A 23,412-nucleotide genomic window follows, 5' to 3' on the forward strand; every position below is an offset into this window, starting at 1 on the left:
ATAAAATCTTGCATCATCGTTGGCGGCGGTGGCGTTCTCAGAGAAAAAGCAGGTGGCCCATCTGCTGCATAGGTCACATGAGCTTTAATATTATCACAACCTGCACACTGTCGCAGGTGGCAGCCTGCCCAGGGGATTGTTAGCAAAATGCCCATTGTGGCAGGTGGAAGTTTAAGTAATGGTTTCTTGCGAGAGGTTTCTCAGGAATCGTAAACTTGGGCTCAGAAGTTACCACCGGATGCAGCGCTTGCAGTGGCAGGGCACTGGAAAATCGCTTAAAGGGGCTCTGAAAGGGGATCTAATAAAACTGCGATATGCCTGGCATGTTGAAACACGCCGCTTCACGAATATTGTCCAGCAGGAATTCTTTCGCATGTTTTGTAGAGGCTTAGTTATCTGCAGTCAAAATTTGAATTTCAGCATCTTTGCGCTTTTCCCCCTCCTCTATTCACAATTTCAACGCTGTAAGGCCGCCGCTCCTCCCCCAGCTCCACCTCTGAGGCCGGAGCTTCCTGACCCACCAGAGCTACAAGGCTTATTGACCGCGGCCATGGTAGCTGCCTGACGTCTGAAAGACTCTAACCACTACTCACCTCTCAACTTGGATACGCTGGTGCGAGCGACGGAAGAGGTCGCGAGCATGATAAGCTCGCCGGGAAGAGCTCGGAATCTTTCTCGCGTGATTGTGGGTATTTTTGGCTCCGTTTTTCACAAGAAAACAATGCAGCGATTGAGCGAGTTGAGGTGCTCTCCACTAAAGTTGTTTCAGAGCCCCTTCAACCGCGGCAACTCTGCTCTGAATGTCGGATGAGGACTGCCAGCGACCAATGAATGTAAAGTAGGGATTGAAAAATTCCGTATATATGGGCATCAAGCGCTTAGAGCTAGCTGATCAGAACCTAAAGGCGGAGATTAGCTGCCCTCCAGGTTTTTCTTTTAGCGCTTTGCAGCTTATTCGCTTGTATTCGAATAGTTTTAATCCATATGTATAAAGTTTCACCATGGCGTGGGTTTGAAATCGAAATCTAATATATACGAAATTCACGTTCTTTATAACCCTATCAGAGTCAGTAGAGCGAATTGGTATTCTCTCCTGTACTACTGACGTGGTCGCCTTTGAGTACAGAGTGAAATGGAGGTATATCACTTCTAAAAAATTGGGGCCCTGCAAATAAGAGAACAGCGAGAGGTTTGCTTGCTGCAGTGTAATGAAAGATCTATATGTAGAAAAAACACAGAAACACAACAAAGTGAAGCCAGGCTTCTTGCTCTTCCCCGTAGCTACGAACTAATAAGTGCAGCTTCGTCGATTTTGCCCCATAATAGTGTTTGGCACAAAGACAGCCTACAGCACGTAGCCAGAACCGAAACGCTTATGCAGCCTAGGCCTAACTCCCTCCATTCTCATTGGCGATGATCTGGATTCAGAACTTTCTCCATCACAAGGCATTCCCACTACCGAGACGGCTACTTTTATACAGCTATGGGTGGGAAAAACCACAGGGTTCCAGTCAGATTGTTGCCCAGAGCGTGAATGTGGCTTCTTAGATACTTTCTAACTAGTCACTATGGTCATACTGACTGCGCTGATTGCAGTAAAAATGCTCTCAAATATCACTCCAAAGAACCCGGTGTTGAGCCAGAGGCGGCTATCCTACCCTCGCCGACATCCAGACTCACCCGCCCACCTCACTTTCTGCCACCCCTTGCTACGTTTGCCTTCTTTTAGGATCCAGTCCATCCCCCTTAAAAACCATCAGTCACCCTGCTTTCGCTTTGCATGCCCTGCCCGTTCCTTAATCTTCTTGATTTCCACTATATCTCAATAACTCGCGTTTTTTTTCCTGACTCACTAATCTCGCTCCCTGTCGCTTAACGCTACATCTATACTCTTTTTCCATACGTAGCTGCGTTATCATCAGTATAAGTCGAACCTATTTCACCAGCGTCCAATTTGTGCGCCATAGGTGACGGCCGATAAGATGTAGTTTTTATGTGGCTCCAAAGATAGGCAAAAAACCGCGCATTCTAACCCCTGGAACTTGACGATCCACTCGTCGGTGGCGCTCTGCACGTAGGTGAGCTCTCCATCGTAGTGAGACTTGTCCTCGCCGCCGAGCACCAGCTCGCCGTCAGAGCCGTTGATGGTCGGGTGCAGGTAGAAGGAGAACTTGGGCTCAGGGAGCAGGTGCTTCCAGAAGAGGTTTTCGAAGATGGACCAGCGCTCGGGCTGGAAGCGGGATTCGATGCTCAGGCCGACGCGTCCGTCAAAGGGGACGCCGTTGTAGATCTGAAAATTGTTGTGACATTTCAGTACACAGGTGCGGGATGGTTTCTTTCATACCGATATTATTTTCGGAGATAAATTTGCTTTGATTGCAGGTTATCACCCTGGTGGGAAGACACAGAGAGGGAGCGAGAAACTGAACTACGGGAAGGCAGGGAGGTTAACGAGGCGATGCACAGTAGGCTACCCTACAAGTGGAGAGAGAAAACAAAGTGGAAAAAAGGAAAGAAAGAGAGGCAAAAAAAATCAGTTTTTCATCTGTCCATCCACAGCTATGAGAAGGGAACAGAGAGCGCACACTTGAAGATTAAAGCTTATGGTCGGCAAATCAACCCGGAGTCCTTTAAAAAACATCAGGAGTGCCTTCAGCGCTTTCCTTTGTGATGAAGGTGTTGTCCAAGGACCCAGACGGTAGAGAGACGCAGTTGCGAAAGGCGTGGCGGGGGGGGGTTTCGAGTAAAGATTAGGCAAAGGAAAGAGATAGGGTGGTGAAGAAAATGGCAGACAAGTTATGATGGGAAAACAGAGGCCGTCTCAGTTTAATTCAGCACACGACTTAATCTGCCTCTTGGTAGCTATGATGGCGATAATTGCGCCTTTTTAGTTAGTCTTGGCGCAGAACATTTTTTTGCTCAAACTGCAGCGGTTACAAAGCGGAACAAATCCAATATAGACAACAGACGGAACTAACTCTCTCTGCGAAGATGTCGCTCTTACTTGCTCGGATCTCATTATTTATTCCGAACAAGCGCATTGCAGAAGTTAAAAAGCAACGCCTTGATAATTTTTCTGCTCAAAAACCTTGTGTTGGGAAAATAAAGATGCAAAAATACAATCGGGATACAACAAAGATATCAAATGTGACAAAACTGTAAAAAACGATTATATGAGGTTTAATCACCCGCTAAGAAAGTTCAAGTTGAACAGTGGTAACCTAAATCTCGACAGTAAACAAACAAATATTAAGAGCATGCAAAAAACGCTGGATATACATCGCTGAGTCACCGCGAGAACAGCACACGACCTCAAAAAGCTGAGACACGGTTATGAAGGTAAATACTGCCAAACAAGTTTAGTTCCAAATTCGAACCAACATAAACACCATTTCAAAACTGCTTCTTCAATTCGAAGTGACGATGAACTACATTGCGTCACAAGTATCTCGTCTCAAAAGCGTATTGGCTGACTCTAATTTTTCATCTGTCCATTAAATAAGTTAACTGACCAAGTAAACAAAACACCAAAGAAGTGGCGGAGCTAGAGTCAATTAGGATCCCGCGCCGAGATGTTATTTCCTGCGTGCCTTAAATACAAAGCGCATGATGTCACTCTCATTCGATATATTTCTTAATTAGATATGCATGCAGCCTTTTAATTTTCCAAATCTTTTTTCCCTGTGCATTCGTGCCGAGGAAAGGCCGATGCCCAGGAACGTGATCTACGGGGTATGCTGAGGCTTTGTTCCTCAGGAGAGGGAAGCAATCGCAATAAAGGTAACCAAATGAAATAATTTCAGTGTCACGCGCTGTTCTATGGAATTGCACTTCATCCATTTCACATCGCAAGTGTGTGTCTCCCAGAATTTATCACTGTCATCATTTCCATTCTCACTTTCATCAGGCAGTTAAAGGGGCATGAGGACAATGAGATGTTCGCCTTTATTGATACAGTAGCGATAAATCCGGCTTTTGCTGTAGGGCCAAGACCTCCACATGTCCATGTAGATGCAGAGTCAATTTGTGCCGAGCAAATTAAGCGTATACAATTGCTATCAGGGTCTCTAATATGTCCACTGAAGGACAAAGGCGTCTGCTACGACATCTAATTAGCTGTGTCCTTAGCCTACCACAGCTGCTCTACTCCCGGAAATTTCGCGCTTTAACAAGCACGCCAGACTTCTTCAGTCTCCGGGATTTGGTACTCAAGGTTTCTTTATGGATAATTGCATACTGTTGCACCATATAGAATCTGATGTTGGAGTTTCGGAGAACATAGATTTTGGTGTGCGTTAAAAGCCCCCAGGTAATCAAAATTACCTTGGAACCTTTCGCTCCTGACAACCTCATTATTATTATTAGCTGCAAAATATCTCATATGCCACTAACCGGTAGAAAATGATGACTAGGACTAAAACACTTCGAGCTAGTTAAGTGCACGCGATTTTTAATCACAAATGCACCCACAGTAGAGTGTTTTACTGACTGCGGACGCAGTCCGTACAAAGTAGTATATTTCGTTCGTTTTGCTGAACACACAAAGGCGGGCGTACCTCGGGGCTGATGACGGTGGCCTCGACAAAGAGCTGGTCAGTGATGTTGATGCCGGCGATGTCGATGGTCTCGCGAGCAGCAGTACCCAGGATGCTTCCACCTCCGATGTAGTCCTCACCCACCCAGATTCCGTACGGAATGTAGGACGAGGAGCGCCGGTTGTCGTACAGGGTGCGGTCACCTGTGTAGGACGAACGCAAAAGGGTGAAATATATATTTTTAATGCTCTCCTATAGGGATCGGAACGCCAGGTAAAGCATTCCATATCAAGTATGAATTTCATATTCATAGTTGCCTATTGTCCACAGAGGGCGGAAAGAAGTACACGCGGCAGCCAAGGCCAGCAGCAACGGTCATAACCAGTTGTAGTTTGTGAAGTTTTACACAAATGCTTTCATATGGAGCTACACAGGAAAATAACACTGCGCTTAGCAGAAAAACGTGTGGTTATTATATTTCCTATTTCAGACCTAGTAGACTCAGGCAAACTTCAAATCTGTCTCGCTTACGTTTATAAAAGTGGCTGAAGTCTGGCTTGATTAACATACTCCTCATTGTTCAAGAGCAACTTCTTCAATCATTTTTAATCAACCTTGTAACGCAATATGCAGACTGCCATTGCTTCCAGAAGAGAACACGGCGGTCCGGTGATGAACCGTTTACTCAAGATTTGGCGTAGTGGGTGGGAAATCTGGCAATATCGAAAATAATTTTACTATTATAGAGACATCAACATCTTCCTAAAAAGCATCTATTTTTGTTTTGCAGGAGGAATGTAACCCGCACCATCAACTCTTCTTCGGCACGCGCTTCCTCATATCAGTTGGAAAGCAGCCTCCTGATTTATATCGCATAAGTTACGTGGTTGAATTTGGAAACAGCAAGTTTCGGGCGGCATTTGTCACTAACGGGTCCTTTTTCTACCAGTTATCTTCGTAATGACCCCTTGCTAAATAATTTTAATATCTGCTTAATCGCTTTCACATTGCGCATCGCTCCGTTTCTGGATAGTGACGTGGGATGGGTTCTGATAAAGCCGGCCTGGCTTTTCACCGGAACTAGGGATGAACTGGTCGCGCTGGAGTTTAGAACTTACGAATCTGACGCTCAAACTGTGAAATGTTTATGGACCGGTTACGGCGGAGTTATCGGGTTGCTATTTTTTGATTTGGTTTATGAGGTTTAACTTCGACCACATGCGGGTTTTTAACAATAGCATCGCACAGAACACGACCCTCTAGCATTTCGCCTTCATCGAAATGCAACCACCGCAGCCAGGACTGAACCCGCGCCTTTCAGATCAGCAGCCAAGTCGAGCCCCATAACCGATGAGCCACCGCAGCGGCTACATTGCTGGTCGGTTCCGGTGAGCAAATGCCATGCATGCAATACTTCCAGGTAGTTCACTCTTATTTCCAGCCATTATATCACAGGAGCGATTTACCACGGTAAGTGTAACTGATAGCACAAAGAGTTTAAAGAAAGCGCCTTTTAACCTTTCTGCTTTCAATCCTCTGGCGGTCGTCCTTCAATTAAACATTAATTGTTTGATATCCTGCACTACACGATTTTTATCGCTTTGTTCATCTTTGGGCCTCTGAATATAAAACTTGAAGGTGGTTTCATGAGAAGCTTTATTGCCACGCAATCTCATATATCTTAACAGTGTTCATAGCCAATTGATTAATCGAAATGCCTTTCAAGGTTACTTCCTCTCACGAGCATCGCGTGGCTGCAGCACTGATATGTCTATGTGACAGCCGAGAAACCACACTGACCGCACTGTTCCACACTGCAGCCAATCGAAGGCACCCAGGTCAGGTTGGAGGCGGTGTCGAAGATGACCTTGAAGATCTGGGGCGGTGTGCCGATGGTGATGATGCCGTAGTATTGCAGCTGCAAAGGCCGGGAATGCAATGAATGGTTCTTTAGCCGCGCTCTTTGCGTGCATTGATCTTTTCATGCTTCCTTAACTAAGTTGTGTAGGTGCATCGATAAAACAAAGGCTACGAATATGTATAGCTAGAAAACGTTTTTATGGCGGAAGCGAAACGCGAGGAAGGTCCTTATAGGACCCAGCAGCAAGCTTAAACTTTTATCGGGGGTCTTAGATGCGCTGTCTTTACGGAAAGTAACCAGGCAGCGTTTTTTTTTTCTCCATGTGGTGGAGTACTTGCGGCACCTCATAGCTTCTAAATCCCATTAAGATTAGGAGAACAATCCTAGTTACCTTCCGAAACCTTTTGTTGTTATGGGTGCAGTATGAGCTCTATTACACGGTTTAGACACAATCCCTGTTTCCTGGCAATTCTTGGAAAAGACGGTCCAATATCAAGCAGCACGCGCCTATCTAAATTGTTGAGATTATTTAATGGCTTTGAGGCTATCCCTCATACGAATATCACCTGAAAAGTATTCGCATACGGGATAAACAGCAGCTATCTTAACTAAGTACAACATGGGGCTGTTGGCTTCGAGACTTAAATGGACATGAACCTATTCTTTCCCACAAGAGGTTTTTTAAAGGCTTTTCTCCGTCCCACCAAAAAAAAACAAGTTTAATTTCCTTCTCACATGCACTTAGTGACAGGCGCTGTCATGCATGCATCAATGTTGCTTACGAATTCGAATGATAACATAGCCCCACAAGCACCCAACGTTGCCAAGCCACTCTGCATTTCTTCACGTAATGTGTTTTTATTCGTTGGCAGAGGAGTGGTAAATTGATGCCCTGTCTCTGATTCGCTTCCCGATACTGGCATCGGCTAAATACTTGCTCTAGGTGGTGGCTGCCGACAATGGTTTTCTTCAAACAGAAATCGTAGCTGTGACGAACTCCATTCCATAATAGTTTAAGGGATGCACAGTGAACATGCAAATGAAAAGAAGAATCCTTTCAAAGGGCAGCCGCAATCTTACGACGCAACCATATTCACAGGGGCATCAAAAGAGCACAACTCTCAGTTTTGGGAAGCCAAATTGGGTTAGTTAGTCGATCTCGCCACTTCCAGAAGCTCAGGCTGTTTGCCTGAGTGGCTGTTTCATTGATCTGCACGGGGCGCACTGATGGTAGTCGGGCTACTCATTGCATTTCCGCAATGGCAGATGCGGTTAGCAGTGCTAGCTTCAGCTGAGAATGATATATCTGCATTGCGGAAACGCCCTCTATGTTGCGCTGGTTGGCTGAGTTCTCTTAAGCGGGGAGAAATTTTAAGCTTGCTGGCGTTGTAACACGTGGTCGGCGAGAGCGCCGCTTGGTCAGGTAAGGTTGCAGGGACGTTTGTTTCTCTCGGTTTCGTGAACTTAGGGTAAAGCAGCATCCGATGGCACAGATACGAAACTTTGCACACGCACTAGAGAGACGTGGTCACTATCTCCCTCTTAAGGCATCTCTAGTATACAGCCACCTCCTAATTCAGCAAAAGCATGTATATTCTGTAGGGAGCCTCGTCCGTTAATGTCGCGAAACTGCACAGCATCCCATTCTTTTCCGCCACCAAAAAAGCACCAAACACGTAAACCGCGTTCTTATTTCATGTCCGCCAATATTGCGCTCTTAGTTTGTAAACCGCCTGATATGACGCCTAGTCACGTAATGGAAGTTTACTATCAGCCATTGTATGTTATGTGTCAGCAGGTGTGACCGGAAAGCTATTGGCAGCGCTGGAGTTAATGTACTAGGCGCAGTGAAATCCCTAGAAGAAAAATGCGACTGCCTCGAAAATTCAGATAAAAACTACGCCTTTCTTTCTCATAAGCGCGAACAGGAGCTGCAGACCCTTCAGTGCCAATCTTACCTGCGTGTAGTTGAGGGGTGCAGTGTAAAGGTCTTCCTCACTGCTGTGGAACATTTTAATCATCTTTTCCATCTTCTCTTTCTTCAGCGGAATGCTGTTGTGAAGAAAAGTATAATTCAGAGCCATTACAAAAGTTATCTATGGGTAGCCAAACTTTCCCAGTACGCAAAGAAACGTCTATTTTTGGCGGTTATTTCTAGAGGAAACGTACGGTCTTTAACGTGGGGCGTGATTTCTCTTCGTTTCTATCAAGGTCCTCGCAGTGCTAAAGTACATCTATAACCAAAGCTAGTTTATTTTATAATGAACGCCCCAGGCAGGAGGAAGTATTGTCGTAAATTATCGGAACTAGAATGCTGGTGCTGCAAGCCTTTTAAAGATTCAGCGCAGCCTAAGATTTTGGGTGGAAAATGCATAGCCTCAATGCATTTACTACACAGTTTCCAGTCTGATGCGGCTGGAACGTTGCCGCGGGCAAAGTGTCCCTATTTTACGGTCTTTCTCCTGGAAAAGAATAGCACGTCATTTTAGGTTGATACTGACGAAGGCTCAAAAAGGGCAGAGGAAGCGTTTCTATTGTCATGGATATTAGCAGTTCTAAGTTCTTGGGGCTTCTGAAGAGGGGATATGAATTTCCGTTCTCTTCACAAACACGTGGGTTGAATAGTTCATTATATATGGGGTGGTTTTTGGAGCCCAACAAACTCCAAGACGACACCCTTCCTCATCTCTTTCTTATTACCAGCCTATACCATGATATACATTCTTTCTAACGGAGTATGCACATTCCTACCTTGGTAATAGATTTTAAAACAGACACTCACACAGAAATTTTCTAAGTCGACGTTTCGCATGAATTAGATTGCCAACGGAAACTAGTAACCCTCTGGCGACTTCGGTATAGAGAGAGTTGCTAGCAGCGACACATTTCTAGTGTGATAAGCTCCAGCGCCTTTCTCACCTGATCCTGGCTGCGGCAACGCCGAACAGCGCAATCAGCGCAATACACACGACCTTCATGATGACTGGCGGAACCTCGGGCGAAGCCTGCGTGATGCTGTTCAATCCACAGAAAATACGGGGGCCGTCCAACGTTTCGGACGCTCACCGGTGGGCTTTTAAAGGGCCGCTCGGAGGCAGCACAAAGCGCTATCTCGACGGTGCTGACCAGGCTTCTGAGCTCGGCCCAGCCAACCCCGCGCCATGTTGCAAGGAAAGCGAGAGCACAACAAAAAACAGGCGAGGACAGCAGCAGCCGTGCCTGACACGTATTTGCGCCCAACTTGCCGAGGGGCGCTGACGTGGCAGTAAGGATTTGGTCAGCCGTTCGAGTGAGCATGTTTATTCCAGTTGGCCACTTGAAAGAGGCGAGAAGCCTTGGCCTTCGCTAGCGCGGAGGCAAGAAGTTGCAAAGGAGAAGCTGCCTGACAAGATATGAATACGTGCCTTACGCTGGATTTTAGGCTACTAAGAATAGGGGCAAAGACCTCTAGAAGAACTGTAACGAGAGTGTTCCGCGTATTCGAATAAAGATGTTCTATATGGTAGGATTTAGGTAGGCATCAAGGAATTCGGCGCATTGTACTTTAGTAATAGAGGCATTTCGTTCGATGAATAGTCTTGTAGGACATCAGTTACCAATGCACACCGCGTGGCTTACGGGAGACCGAGAGCCTTCCGCGCGCCTCTCCTTTTGCCGCTCATCAAAAATGTAAACCAACCTCTACAGTGTTACCATATTAAATAGTCGTGGACTGAGAACTTTGAACGCAGTCAACTAACACGCGTTCTGCAGTTGTCGTTGTAGAACCGCACGCTTTGAATGTGAATGACCCACAATGGCGGCCGACTTATTTTCTGGACGTCTCTTTTCGCGTCATTTTAAGCTTCAGTGACCGGTGTGCGTACACAGTACTACGTGCAAAGTGATTGGTTAAAGAGCCCAAGTTGCTTTCGCTCTTATATTCGCACCTCCTAAGCAGGAAGGACATTACCACTGGAGCTTAAATTTTCATCACCTTCCCTCTGTTTGAATCTGCGGAACGTCCATCGCTCACTATTCTAAAAGGGGGTGCTTTTCTATTTATTGTTATTTACGTTCGTGACAATAAAGTGGCCAAAAGAAATAGAAAAAAACAACTATTAGAGCAGGGGCTTCAGTCACCTTAAGGTCGGAATGCAATAGCATCAGTTTTCTAATTTGTTGCATGTCCTGTTGCAAATTTCGTGTGTTTTTGCGTGAGTTTATTTTTATTTTCGCAATTACTCTCCATCATCCAACATATTCGGACTGACAGCTGGAGTAGCAGGTATTTGCTATGCTGCGGCGGCGCCGACAATTGATATATCGCTTGTTTGCTGCTTTTTTCAATTTTGATTCTCTATCAAGACTGCTCTCTAAATACTGGTTTGCTCAAAATCCTGTAAACATTCTGTGATGACGTCACAATGTCTGGTCACCTCTCCCGACCAATCACTAATTTAATTGTCATATGCAGCAATGTGGTGGTTGCTCAAAATCCGGTAGCCACGTAGAAAAGGTGGGCGGTTGTAGTGACGTCACCAGGCCACGTCACCTCTCCAAACGAATAATCGAATTTCGTGACTCCTGACACCGGTTTTGTTGCGATAACAACTGTAGTGATAACGCATTAAAACTGAATAAAGTTCAGGGTGTGATCTCCTTGGTGAGCATGGGGTAGTAGTCTAAAAGGCGCCTGATCTGCTAACTGCAGCAGTTGAGTAGCTTCAATTTTGGTGCGTGATTTCGAAAAAAAAAATTTGCGATACAAGAAACCAACGGAACTTCGTTTCTGTCATTTATGGTATTCGTTTTTTGTTTTGTTGTTAGAGTTTTCAGTGCTGTTGAGGACGGGGGCAGTTAAAGACAGCGCAAAGTACAAGAATAACAGAGCATGACTGCTCATTAGTTGACAGCAGCCTGGCATAAAAATGTGCATAAGGAAATGAAGAAAACAGGTGTAAGAGGCCGCTTAATCTATATCCGAGCCCTTAATGCCAACACAGATTTATGCAAATGCATATCTTTCAGAATCTCACGAGTTATTGAAGAGCCAGGAAAGCGTGGTAATGCTCCGCTTGATATTAAAGAGCAAGGTATGGCCTTAACAATAAGGTGAGGAAATAAACTTTAGGCGAATGAAAACAAGGATATTGATTTTTGGGACTTTAAACATTCTACAATGTCGACAGGATTTGCAGGAAAAATAAAGCGTTGTATTCTAAGACTCATCATACGGTGAGGAAGATGTTTTCAATAACTGTACAAAAATTCGTTTGCGAGATAAGAGATTAGCATCAGTTATCACTAGTATAATTTTGTACAGGTTCAGCTGCCTGCATGCAGTCGTCGGCTCGGTGCGCACGGTTGCAGCGACATGCGTTTAATCTTTTTGCTTCCTGCTTTTGTCGTTGCTAGTCTCCGTCTTTTATCTTCACAGGGAGTGATAGCCTGTGCCACTTAACAGCCTCCGTCTTTACTGGCTCCGTCTTTGGCGGTCGACTCTCTGGGGAGAGGTCCCGGGTCGACGGACGTGGTTAAGGTGTAGTCTCGAGGTGACATATGCAGTTAAAATATGACGCAACGTTTATATCTTTCTGCGCAAATAAATTTAAAAACTACGGAGGGCACGTACGTGTTTTTAATGCGTAAGCATTGTTTTCATTCCCATTTATGGTCAAAACTGTTTCCTTGCTTTCTGAAGATTTAATATTACTGGTACTCACCTACGGGTCAGAAGCGTGGAGGCTATCGAAAATAGTTTAGCTCAAGTTAAGGACAACACAGCGAGCCATGGAAAGGAAAATGATAGGTATAACGTCAAGAGACCGGTAGCGGGAAGAGTGGGTGAGGGGACAAACGCGTCTTAATGACATCTTATTCGAAATCAAGAAGAAGAAATGGGCTCTGGCAGGGCATGTACTGCGAAGGCAAGATAACCGCTGATCTCTGAGGGTAACGGAGTGGGTTTTCAGAGAAGGCAAGCGTAGCAGAGGGTGGCAGAAAGTTAGGTGGGCGGATAAGATTAAGGAGTTTGCAGGCATAGGGTTTGCCCAGCTTGCAAAGAAGAGAGTTAATCTAAGAGACACGGGAGAGGCCTTTTCCCTGCAGTGGGTGTAGTCAGGTAGATTATGATGATGATTACTCATAAGCATACAGTCGTAAGATAATTCAAATACTAGGTTCACCTTTGTTCTCTATGCAACGCGGATTTCTGGCCTATGTACTGCGTGTGCAGCTGCCAATATGAAAGCCCAGGGTTCAGTTCCACGCACCTCCGGAAGACATTTTATTCTTCTCGAACAGCCCAGAGACGTCATCTGGAATCTTTGGGAGCGCTGCTGCTGCTGAACGCGGACGCCGGGTTTTGTTGCCGATGAGCAATTTAATGCTCTGGCATTGAATAGCCATCCCAGAGGGACCCCACATGTTGGCGAAACCTAGCATCGATGTGATCCCTTCTCCGCGTTCCACTGCAAAGTGCTATAGTGGACGTGACGCCCCGAAACATTACGCTGAGTGTAAGGAACGCCGTTGTCTCGGGCTCCAGATTGCTTTAGACCACTTCTGGTTTTTAATGACCGCTGGCAGTGCACCTTCATTAATATTTGGTTTTTTGTGGAAAGAAAATGGCGCAGTATCTCCCTCATATATTGTTTGACACCTAAACCGCGCCGTAAGGAAAGGGATAAGGGAGGAAGCGAAAGAAGAAAGGAAGAAAGAGGTGCCGTAGTGGAAAGCTCCGAAATAATTCCAACCACCTGGGGATCTTTAACGCGCACTGACATCACACAGCACACCTTCATTCCCTGACACCTTTTTGCTCAAGTCTAATCGCACTCATGCGCAGTAATTTGCAGTGTGTTCCAAGCGACTAATTCGTATTTCGCACGTCAGCGTAATAAAAAAAAAATTTCAAGCACGAGGTCATAAATTCTTTAACACTTTTGTCACACGGCCAAAATTAGTGCCGCTTTGAAAGATTGCAACTAGCGCTTAAAGTGATTCGCACAGCGCCACACGATTGTCTTCAGTGTCACTGGCGGCGGAAGCACTGGCCTCCGCTCGGCGTAAACAATCCTCACACTGCATGCACACGTGAAGAGTCAGCGATCCTGTACGGAGAAAACATGTAGACAATGCGGAGTGATCTTACTCTTCTGGAATAATTCGGGGAAGTGCCGGCGTGGTTTAGCCATGGTAGCTGTGCGTTTGTAGAAAAATAAAACAGCAAAGAGGGAGAGACGATTCTTCTATTCATCATAGTCTCTCGTATTCATATGTACTTTATCTTCTCGTCGTCTGTTCCTCTGTGCTGTCCTATTTCGGCCTTACGTTTTCAACAAACCACGCTCCAGCTTGCCCAGCAACGTGTTTTACTGCAGTAGCTGTGCGTTCATCGTCTGTGACGCACCTGCCTGGCAGTGTAGCTGTCAACACTGCACATAACCAGCTTAATACTCGACCCAAGTGCGCTAGCCAACCAGAACTTGTCTCCTTTTTAGAGCAGGTCGGCGCGGAAAGCGAATGCCAGTTTGTGTGGGCGTAGATGTTGCTAGTAAGGCACTAACCTAACGTCCTGCAGTTATTCGAGTCCTTGCTCAAGGAAACGCCTGTCCTGGAGGATAGGCGCAGCAGCTTTGCCTTACAAAAATAAAAGAGGAGGGAAGCGCATGCAGAGCATGCCCCTAAGTGACACTAGCTGCGCTAAAAAGGCATTTCGAACATATTGTGCTAACTTCATGTTAATTTTATAATTCTTTTTCGTATGCTTATATGTCATTATCAATGTTTCCCAAGTATTCTACGAGTAATATTTTGGAACATTCTTGGGAATGTGTCACAAAAACATTAAAAGTAAACTTAAATATACAATAAATACATTACATTCCATTAAATATATATTCAGGCCGTACTAGGTAAGGATTACTAGTCTGCTTACCAGACGAGACTGATTAAAGTTGTCAACGGGAGAGCTAATGACTCACCTGCCGACACAACGATTTGGTCAATGACCCCTTTATTTCCCTAAGCATAAGGAGCCCTGTCCCTAAGAAAACGTCGCGTTGTCATCAAAGAAGAGGTCGATGACGTCAGCAGGAGACGAGTAAATTAGGTGCCTTAATCAAGGATTTTGTAGCGCTGACACACCCTCAGCGCTTTCACACAACGTTTTTTTTTTACCTTGTGCCTGTTGGTTATGCAAGCGGATAACAGGGAAGCACCCTGCCGGGCTGCTCCACCATGCTGGCTGCCGCCGAAACCAGACATATTTGTGGGAAACAGATCGATGGACACGGACAGGGAAGTAGACGGCATGAGCTCCTACAGTCAACTGAAGTACTTATTCGAACAAAACACAAACATCTTCCCCGTGTCTGTCGAGCTCAACTTCCCGTTTTACCAACACCAAATGAACTGCAATGGTGGCGGGGAACCATGAACAAATAAGGCGACGGAAAAGTGTATAATCCCGATTTTCATTTCGGTAGCTGGGCGCCGCCATTTTTCTTTTGCCGGAGCGCCGCCGACCACCCTACGATCTCGGGGTGTCAACTCACAACCCTTGAGCTGCTGACGGAGCGGCTCGTAATTCCTGGTGCTGCCATCCGCTGACCATATTCATTCCAAGCCTTGATTTATTTCATGAGAGCTTGCCCCGTTTCCATCCGCGCCTGCAGCACCCAACAAGGAGCGTGGCCCCATGCTTCGATTGAGCGAACGTCAAGCATTTGTGCGTGACACGTTCGGAATTGAAGTGTGTTTGTTTTTGTCAGCGGTAATTCTAAGGGTTTATGTGACACTTTCGCACTTATAAAAAAAATTAATCATAACATTATTATAATGCTTGGCACCATTTATCATCCCTTTAATCGCCTATTTCTTCTTCTACGCGCTGTCTGCGGTGTAAAAAGTTCGTGGTGCTGGTTCCATTCATGGTGTTTTGTGCATATGCTAATGTTTTCATACTATAATGGCACTCTTCTTTTAGGTGGCGGTGCCTTGAGTCTGTCGACGTTTACGAAAAAGTGCGGTGGCGAGATGAAGCTGTGATCAAATCTGTCAACTTCCCAACAACGGGCGATATTCAATTAGAACGGCTAAGCCCGAACCATCGAAAGGCCTGTTCGCTTCGAATTATGTACACAGAGTGCTAGCAGACCAGATATTGTGCTTCGTTCTCTCTCGAGATTAAGCAGAGACAGTGCATTACATTCTGTCCATATTACGTTCACAATCTGCATTTGCTATATGCGGAAGCTTTTTTTTTGCACAAGTCTTATGTGTTTACCAAAGACGTCCACTGCCGATGCACCTCATAGTCTCGGAAAAATGTAGAGACAGAGAGACACCGCACTTACAACTCGGGATAACATGCAGCGCGAACGTATTGGTATCACTTTTTTTTTTTGCTGCCGGTTGCCGCAGCCAGTGACAAAACAGTCAACTCCACAGGGCAATGGTATAGCGTATAGCATAGCAGCTTTCCTTATAACGATGAAAACACACACTTGACATGTGCATAAGCAGCTGGAGGTTGCTCCGCGCTTCGGATTAACATCCTAGATGAAAATGGAAACAGTGGCGTGGAGCTCGTAGTGCAGGGTGTTGGAGATAATTTTCACTCTCTTTCAACCGACAACTTCAAGTTCGGTTGATTCGAAGGCAACATTTTGTGAACCTGTTCTTTTTCCGACCATGTGGACATTGTCAGTCGTGATAGGATACGCAAGAAATATATATAGGGCGGTTCACCATTCCGGAATTTTTAAAATAGAATTTTTGAGTTACAAGAGGACCTTTCTCGTCATTGCATTGTCATCGGTGAAGTACATTAGAATAAAGTTAAGGCGTGCTAACTAGTAAACCGGTTAACAAATACTGAACAGTTTAAACTACGACTGTGAGGCTCCTTAACCGCTTAAAGGAGAGCAGCCAACGGTAATATCCATTTGAGTTTTTAGAATTTCGAAAGGGCTGTCACCCTCAGCGCTGTGGCCCAAGAAATTGTGTCTACAGCACGCCAAAATACACACGCTTTCGTAGAGTTTGCAGGCAAAGCAACCTCTCCAGTACACGTAACTCGTCGAAAAAGCCAAAATTTGTTGGGCCACAGCGCCGAGAGTAGCAGTGTTTTAAAAATTCAAAAAATTGATATGGATATTACATACGGTTGGCTACACTCATCTCAATAATTAAGGAGCTTAAGGGTAATAGTTAAAAAGTTAAGTATTCAATATTCGTTAAGCAGCCTGCTAGTTAGCCCGCCTTAGCCGAATTCTGATGTACTTCAACACTGGCAGTGGGTTGGCGAAAAAAGCGCTATTTTGACTAAATGAGCCAGTTTTTAAGAATAGTGTAAAGTGTTAGATGAAACGGCCTGTATTCCAGTTTTAGTGAGATGACAATTTATCACTGCAGGGGCAAAAATTCCCAGTCTCACCTGGGTTAGTTCGGAAATACACATAGCTGGGCTAGTTGGTTTAACACAAATGAACCGACAGCCCTGAAGGAAAACAAAGTCACGTAACGCGGCTTTGTTTTCTTTAGTCCGTGTCTCCATTCTTGTGCGCTGTTGCGGACTGAGGGTTTTCGACGCCTTCACGCGGAAGTTTCCAAACTAACAGGCGAATGCGCCGCCGTTTCATGGAGTGCAAGATTCATCTATAAAGAAAAGATAGCACAATTTTTTTTACGTCGCTGGCCTACCTTGACACTTTCACACTTAATCACTACTTTTCCACTTCCTCCAGTAGGTTTTTGTTGCTTTCACCTTTCGTCTACTTAATACACTAGGAGGAGGAGGAGGAGGAGGAGGAGGAGGAGGAGGAGGAGGAGGAGGAGGAGGAGGAGGAGGAGGAGGAGGAGGAGGAGGAAAGGCAGGAAAGTTAACCAGAAAAATAGCCGGTTTGCTACCCTGCACAAGGGGAAAGGGGTGAGGGGAGAAAAAGATGAAGGAGAAAAGACAGTTGCAGAAAATTAAAGTCACTATGTAAAGTCACAGCGTTCAGTAAAATCACAGACTATCGTGCATGCCACAAGTCTTCAAAAAGCGGAGCAGTGCCTTGGAGGCCTTCACCGCCGACGACCGCCGCGGCCAGTGGCCGAGAATCTTCGTTTCCGTCAGTGGGCGCAGGTCGAGATGCACCAGTGCACGGCAGAGATACTGTCTTTCGGCTCTGTAGGCAGGGCACTCACAAAGAATGTGGGCTACTGTCTCATCACACCCGCAGATTGCACATGCAGGGCTGTCAGCCATACCTATTAAGAAGAAGTAGTGCTTGGTGAAAGCTATACCAAGCCACAGGCGACACAACAAAGTTGCTTCACGTCGTGTAGGCCGGATGGAAGCCGAAGCTTCACATCTGGGTCCAAGCTTTTTAAACGCGAATGCGAGAATACTTAGTGCTCTAAACGTTGATAAAAGCATCGAGTATTGCTTTACCAAGTGATTGTTTAAAATACTGAAGAATATCCTAATTCGCCCTGCAGTCAGGTTTCTGCGACGCAACACTACTAACTCTTCTCGCTCATGTGCAGCTATTCTACAAGCGCCACGCATTAGAACTAATTATTTTCGCTTATTCAATTGTATATGCTTCCATTAAGAATTGGAACGCACCACCGCAGCACATAGTACAAGCATAAATACCTACACTCAGATTTATAGGACACTAAAACAGCACATATTGATTAATGTCTAACTTCTAACGCGGCTCTCATATTCTTCATGTTATGCTCTTGTTTTTTTTCTTTTGTTTCATTGCCTTCATAACATTATTAATAATAGGATTTTCTTTCACAACTCTTGCACGAGCTCTGAGCTTCCGCCTGCGTACTCAGTAAAATGCGCTCAATTACTTGCAAATCGAGATTTGATTTGATTTCATTCCAACATGTGTGACTGGCCTAGTGAGTCAGCGTGATGCATTGCAAGGCTAGCCGCGGTTTTAAATTGTTTCGAAAAGGATCACAACTGCAGCATATAATCCAGATACTGCCACGTCGCGGTTGATTGTGAACGTGCGAATCAGGAAATGATGATCTACTGTGTCAATTACAATGCTCACCAAACACTGACCATAATCGCAGCTAAAAGAGTGGCAGAACATCGCGTTTTCTTAAACAGCAGACAAGTTCGGACAATTGAAGGCACAATTCGTAAGCAATCGTAAGCAATAAAAGAAAATGACTTCCAAGGATGAAATCGGTTGGAAGGGCGGGCCACCCCTAGAGCGTCTCAAATTGGAGATAGGAAGGTATCCAATGTACCCCAGGAAAGTGAATATGCAATTTCTCTTTTAAATAATGCGAGGATCGCTGAAGAACGTATTATTCAAGCGTACTTCTCATAATTTTTCGTGAAGGTTATTAAAAATACCCCAATATTTATAAATATCCCTCTCAAATGTAGCTAAAGCTTGGGAAGGCACTGTTAATTAATCTGTTTTTTTCGTTCCAAAACAAAGAAAAGAGGCTGGAAAAAGTTTCATTTTTAACAGTGAGAGAACGTTTAAAAAAAATGTTCTTAAAGATTTCAGTAGTGCTGCTTGTTAATGCAGGAGCGCCATCTGTTCATTTCCTTCTTGTAGGGCCTAATTCTTGGAGGTCACAAGAGCTCTGTTCTCTGCTTTCAAAATACATTGTGAAGAAAGCGATGTGGGATCTCTGGAGGTCTGCGAAGGAAGTGCACAAGTTGAGCAAATCATTGTGTCCCAGTAGGTGCATTTCGAAGTGTATGTTAAACCACACGGGCATCAGGCTGATAGTAAGGGCAGATTACCAATCAAGCTCTCAAATATCAGAAACAAATGAAGCATTATGATGGAAAGGGCTTCTAGCACCAAACGCATTTGAAAATTTTGACTGCGCGACCGAAATATAAAAAGTTGCTTCAAGCGCTATTGTTTTATATTAAGCAGCATTTTCTATAGAAATTTATTTGCTCGTAGATTTTTCTATACACCTGATGCACGAGATAAAGTAATTGTATTTGGTTAAGAAATGTTTTCTTAGCAAGGGATTTTGCCTTTGTAACATGTCTGGAAATTGAATCGCCAACATGTAAATGTTCTTTCTTATGAACGCCAATAGCAACTGTAATTCACGTTCGAAAGAAAGGCCACACTACTGGAAGCGAATCAGCAAGATTGGTCACAGTGATTTTAATATTTAACTAAGAAATGTACCTTCTAAATTCAAGAAATTGATAAATAAATATTAAGTAGCGGTACTATCCTTGACATGCGTTTATTGAAACAATTTAGAAATATAGTGGAAAATACTAAAACCTTACCGCAAAAAATATTTATTTTTTTTAATCGCAATCAAGAATATTTGTTAAAGAAAGTGCGAATATCTTAACCCACTATTTCCTCTTTAGCCACCGTAAACTATAACCCTAGTCCGGCATCGGCGCACAATTCGGACTTGATTCATTCCGCTTTAGAATGGCCAGTGCCAGATCAAAATCTGTGTTAATAAAAACATATGACGGAGTACAAGATCTATGCATTACCCGAGATAGAAGAAACCAGTGTTTCGGTCTCAAAAAGAATTTAAAAAAGTCGAACTTAACGATGCCACTGTCTATATAGTGCATTTTACGAGCCATACCGCAGTGCCAAGCAGCGCTGATCGAATTTTATTGGTGGTGAATGTAAAGCTAAACTTGAAGATCGCGCCCTTAAGTAAGCGTCTTATTTGGCGTAAAAATCTACCCTAGCTTTCTGTTTCTGCCAAAACACTTTAAACGGAATTAGAGCTCGAACAATAGCCTAACAGACTTGCACGTAGCCCACAAGAGTTAGGCGTGGCTTCAAGACAGTGCGCAATAGCCGGTGCCGAATCCTCACTTCGGAATGTCTGTGTCTTTCCACAAGCTCATCACACCACTTCCTCTTGTTCTTTCTTCAATCTTGTGCTGCAGCCGTTTAACTTGGTCATCTGAGAAATGATTACGCCAGTCGCCGACGACGCCTTTGCGAATGAAGTCGCCCGTCATTGGCTTCTCCCAACAGTCTGGCCCTACGGTCTCCTTCATTAATTCAGCCCACTTTGGCAACTTCTTCCCAGACAGAGATTGTACTCTATCAGTGATGTTCTTCATGCTGTCGTTTATGCATCCCTTCATGGTTTTCACGCTGATGTTCTGCAGCACGTTCTTCAAACGGGATTCATCACTCCGCAGCTTCTGGCCGAACTCTTCACCGATGAAATCGGCAACCTTCAGCACCCAGCTTCTGGTATCCTTCTTGAGCTGTTCGTACGTCACGAAGAGAACGTTGGGATCATTGCTGTGCTCGTACCATGAAAGCAGGTGGTCGAAATAGTCACCAAAATCAACCTTACCTTCCAAAAACATTTCATAAAATTGATCGAATGTGCCGTCTTGAAAGTGATAATCCGGCATGTCCCTCGTGTGGTAGAAGAAAGATACGCAGCAGTCGTAAGGATTCCTTGTCACGTAGATATATTTAGAGTCACTGCAGTATGGCTGGAAACGAAAGGACATGTGCGTCTTGATAGGTCCCGGACGTCTCATGTCTTCAACCGCTTCGGCTCCTTGCGCTTCAAGGAAAGGCATCTCAATCATGGAGGCGAGCATGCTTCGAGGAGGAGGCTGGTTATTGATGATATTGTAAACTATGTGCTGCATCCACGTGGTACCGCACTTGGGGTAGCTAACGATAAAGAGGTCTCCTGGCTGCGCCTTATACCCAAGTGCTGAGCGGACAGATTCCACTGGAAAGCTCTTGCTCAGGTAGACACCATCAACTTCGTGGTACTCAGAATCTGCCATCCTCTTGTACAGGAATCAGGTTATTCAGCTGCAGAGAAGAAGTAATCAAAATGGTAAGTTAGCAGCAGTTCTCTATTTTCTATTTTATAAAACAATGCTATGAATTGAATGCAGCAGCCTGAGGGTTGCAGAACCCGAACAAAGAGATCTTTATATTGAGCGAGGTGCACAGTTGTGTGGCATACTACCAATTCTGCAGTGATCCACCGTCCTATTCTTGACTTTAAATTTAGACATATTTTAGCTTTTCGTTAGGAGGTTCGCACTTTAGCTCTTCATCAATTCCCAATGAGTTCGTGAATATTGCAGCAATATATTGGTTCTTACATTTATGGCTATCACAAATTTTTTAACCAAGAGTTTCTGTGCGTGGTCTGACCTTTATGACGGTTAATGGATAAGAGAGAAGGGCATCTCTAAATGCAAAGGAAAGCTGTACCACCGACCGACACTGTTGAATAAATAATGTGAAACAGCCGTAAAAGTGATAAATTCAGTTCTTCAACTTCTCTCTGGTCAACTAACGAAAACCACTCTCTCTCTCTCTTTATATATGTATAGTGTAAAGGTGTTTATTTGAAGCGCAGGTTGGTTGTGATTGATCGAACGGCGACACGACGGACACACTCACAGGCGTCACTCAAAATCCCAGCTGCACTTCGTCTACCTCTTTGCTGCGCTGCTTGAAATCCTGCCGGTCGTCCCATTACAGTTACTTCACCGCCGAAAAAGGAGACATCCTGGCGACTTACGGGGAGGACAGCATGAGCGAATCATAATAAGGCCTGAGCCGCTTGACGTGCAGAGTTTCGCACCTCCGGCGACGCTGGTACGAAGAGGGGGCGAGCGGCTCAACAATGTAATTCACGGGAGAAGTTTGTTGCACAATGCGGTAAGGTCAGTGATAGCGAGAGAGCAGTACATTACAATATATATAATGTCACCTGGGGTTCTCAGGTAGCGCATGAAGGTGACGACGTATCGCACTCCCTAACTGCCGAATTCTGTCTGTCAGTGAACTGACGCCCTGTCTTCCGTGACATATTTTGGTAGAGGCACAGGGTAACGATCGCTGCATATCTCCCATACACCTCCGGGTTCCCTGGACTCCAGCCCTTTGGCAGTCAACAACCCTGTGCACCGCGACAGACAGAGAAACCAATGCCTACTACCTGTGCAAGGACCTTTGGAGTTTACCACGACAGCCACCCATCGAACTGTCATAAAAGCTGCGGCGTACAGCACCGTAAAGAACCCACGACTGTCCAAACCATTCTACGGCATTGAGCTCGAGAACGTCGAATACCGGACTGTCGAGTTTGAACGGGTCGCCTCATTTAACCAGAAGGATGACGCCGCCAAGCTTTGATATGTCTTCTTCAGCCTGGAAGACGGCGCTCGTACCTGGTACGAGAACCCAGAAGACGCCCTAACATCATGGCGGGAGTCTCGGAGACGCCTGCTGGCGACCTAAACCAGCGCTGATAGTCGAAAACGGACTGAACTGGCCTGGCAGTCTAGCATTCAGATGCCGAATGAGACTGTCACCATGTACGTCGAGGACATGACAATGCTCTTTCGGCGAGCTGACCCAGCCGTGCCCGAAGAACAAAAGGTACGCCACCTCATACGCGGCGTTAGAGAGCAACTGTTCGCTGGCCTCGTGCGCAGTCTACCAGAGACTGCTGCTGAATTTCTTCCGGAAGCGGCCACGATTGAACAGATATGTTATGATCCATAGCGCAGCAACAAAACAGGGGACAAAGATGCTCCTGCGGTGGTCTACCGCCTACTATAGGCCGGTACTCGCCGCTTCCATTACAGAGCTGTGTCCTGCTTTCGGTGCTAACCCTGATCTTCTCCGCGAGCGGATCTGCTCCTTTGTGCGCAAAGAGCTCCAGACGCCTTTCGGTGCTCCCCAGCCAACGGTCGGCTCTCTCGCTAGTCTAGCCCGCGAAGAGGTTCGAGCATTTAGGCTTTCGTTATCGTCGGCTGACCCGCCGCCTTTTCCCACGCAGTACCATCTGCCGACGTATTCTGAAGCCTTGCAACGTCCTGCGCCCTCTTCGGCGCCATTCCCTCCGTCCAATCAAGGTTCACTGTTTTTCGAAAACGCCGACACGTGCATCGAAAATCAACGACCACCCCCGCGGATGACGGACTTGTGGCGCGCCCTAAAACGGCGCCGTCTGTACTTTCACTGCGGAACGCCCGGTCATCTGTATCGCCAGTGC

The 23,412-nt window shown here is 45.4% G+C and overlaps 1 protein-coding gene across 3 annotated transcripts in view; it reads right to left on the reverse strand.

Annotated features, from left to right (window-relative positions):
- LOC144132636 (lysosomal aspartic protease-like) overlaps positions 1 to 23,412 on the reverse strand; it is a 47,383-nt gene that overhangs the window by 3,903 nt on the left and 20,068 nt on the right. The window contains exons 1-5 of one of the 3 annotated variants that reach the window (XM_077665187.1): positions 9,316 to 10,830; positions 8,355 to 8,448; positions 6,336 to 6,453; positions 4,557 to 4,738; positions 2,034 to 2,290 (exon numbers count right to left, since the gene is read on the reverse strand). In XM_077665187.1, the coding sequence (XP_077521313.1) occupies positions 2,034 to 2,290; positions 4,557 to 4,738; positions 6,336 to 6,453; positions 8,355 to 8,448; positions 9,316 to 9,374 (710 nt within the window). In that variant the 5' untranslated portion in view covers positions 9,375 to 10,830. Of the gene's footprint in view, positions 1 to 2,033; positions 2,291 to 4,556; positions 4,739 to 6,335; positions 6,454 to 8,354; positions 8,449 to 9,315; positions 10,831 to 16,278; positions 21,207 to 23,412 lie in introns of those variants that run through there. The other 2 variants (XM_077665186.1, XM_077665188.1) reach the window with 2 other exon arrangements.

This window comes from Amblyomma americanum, chromosome 5, assembly GCF_052857255.1.
Source record: "Amblyomma americanum isolate KBUSLIRL-KWMA chromosome 5, ASM5285725v1, whole genome shotgun sequence".
NCBI classification, from domain to species: Eukaryota; Metazoa; Arthropoda; class Arachnida; order Ixodida; family Ixodidae; genus Amblyomma; species Amblyomma americanum.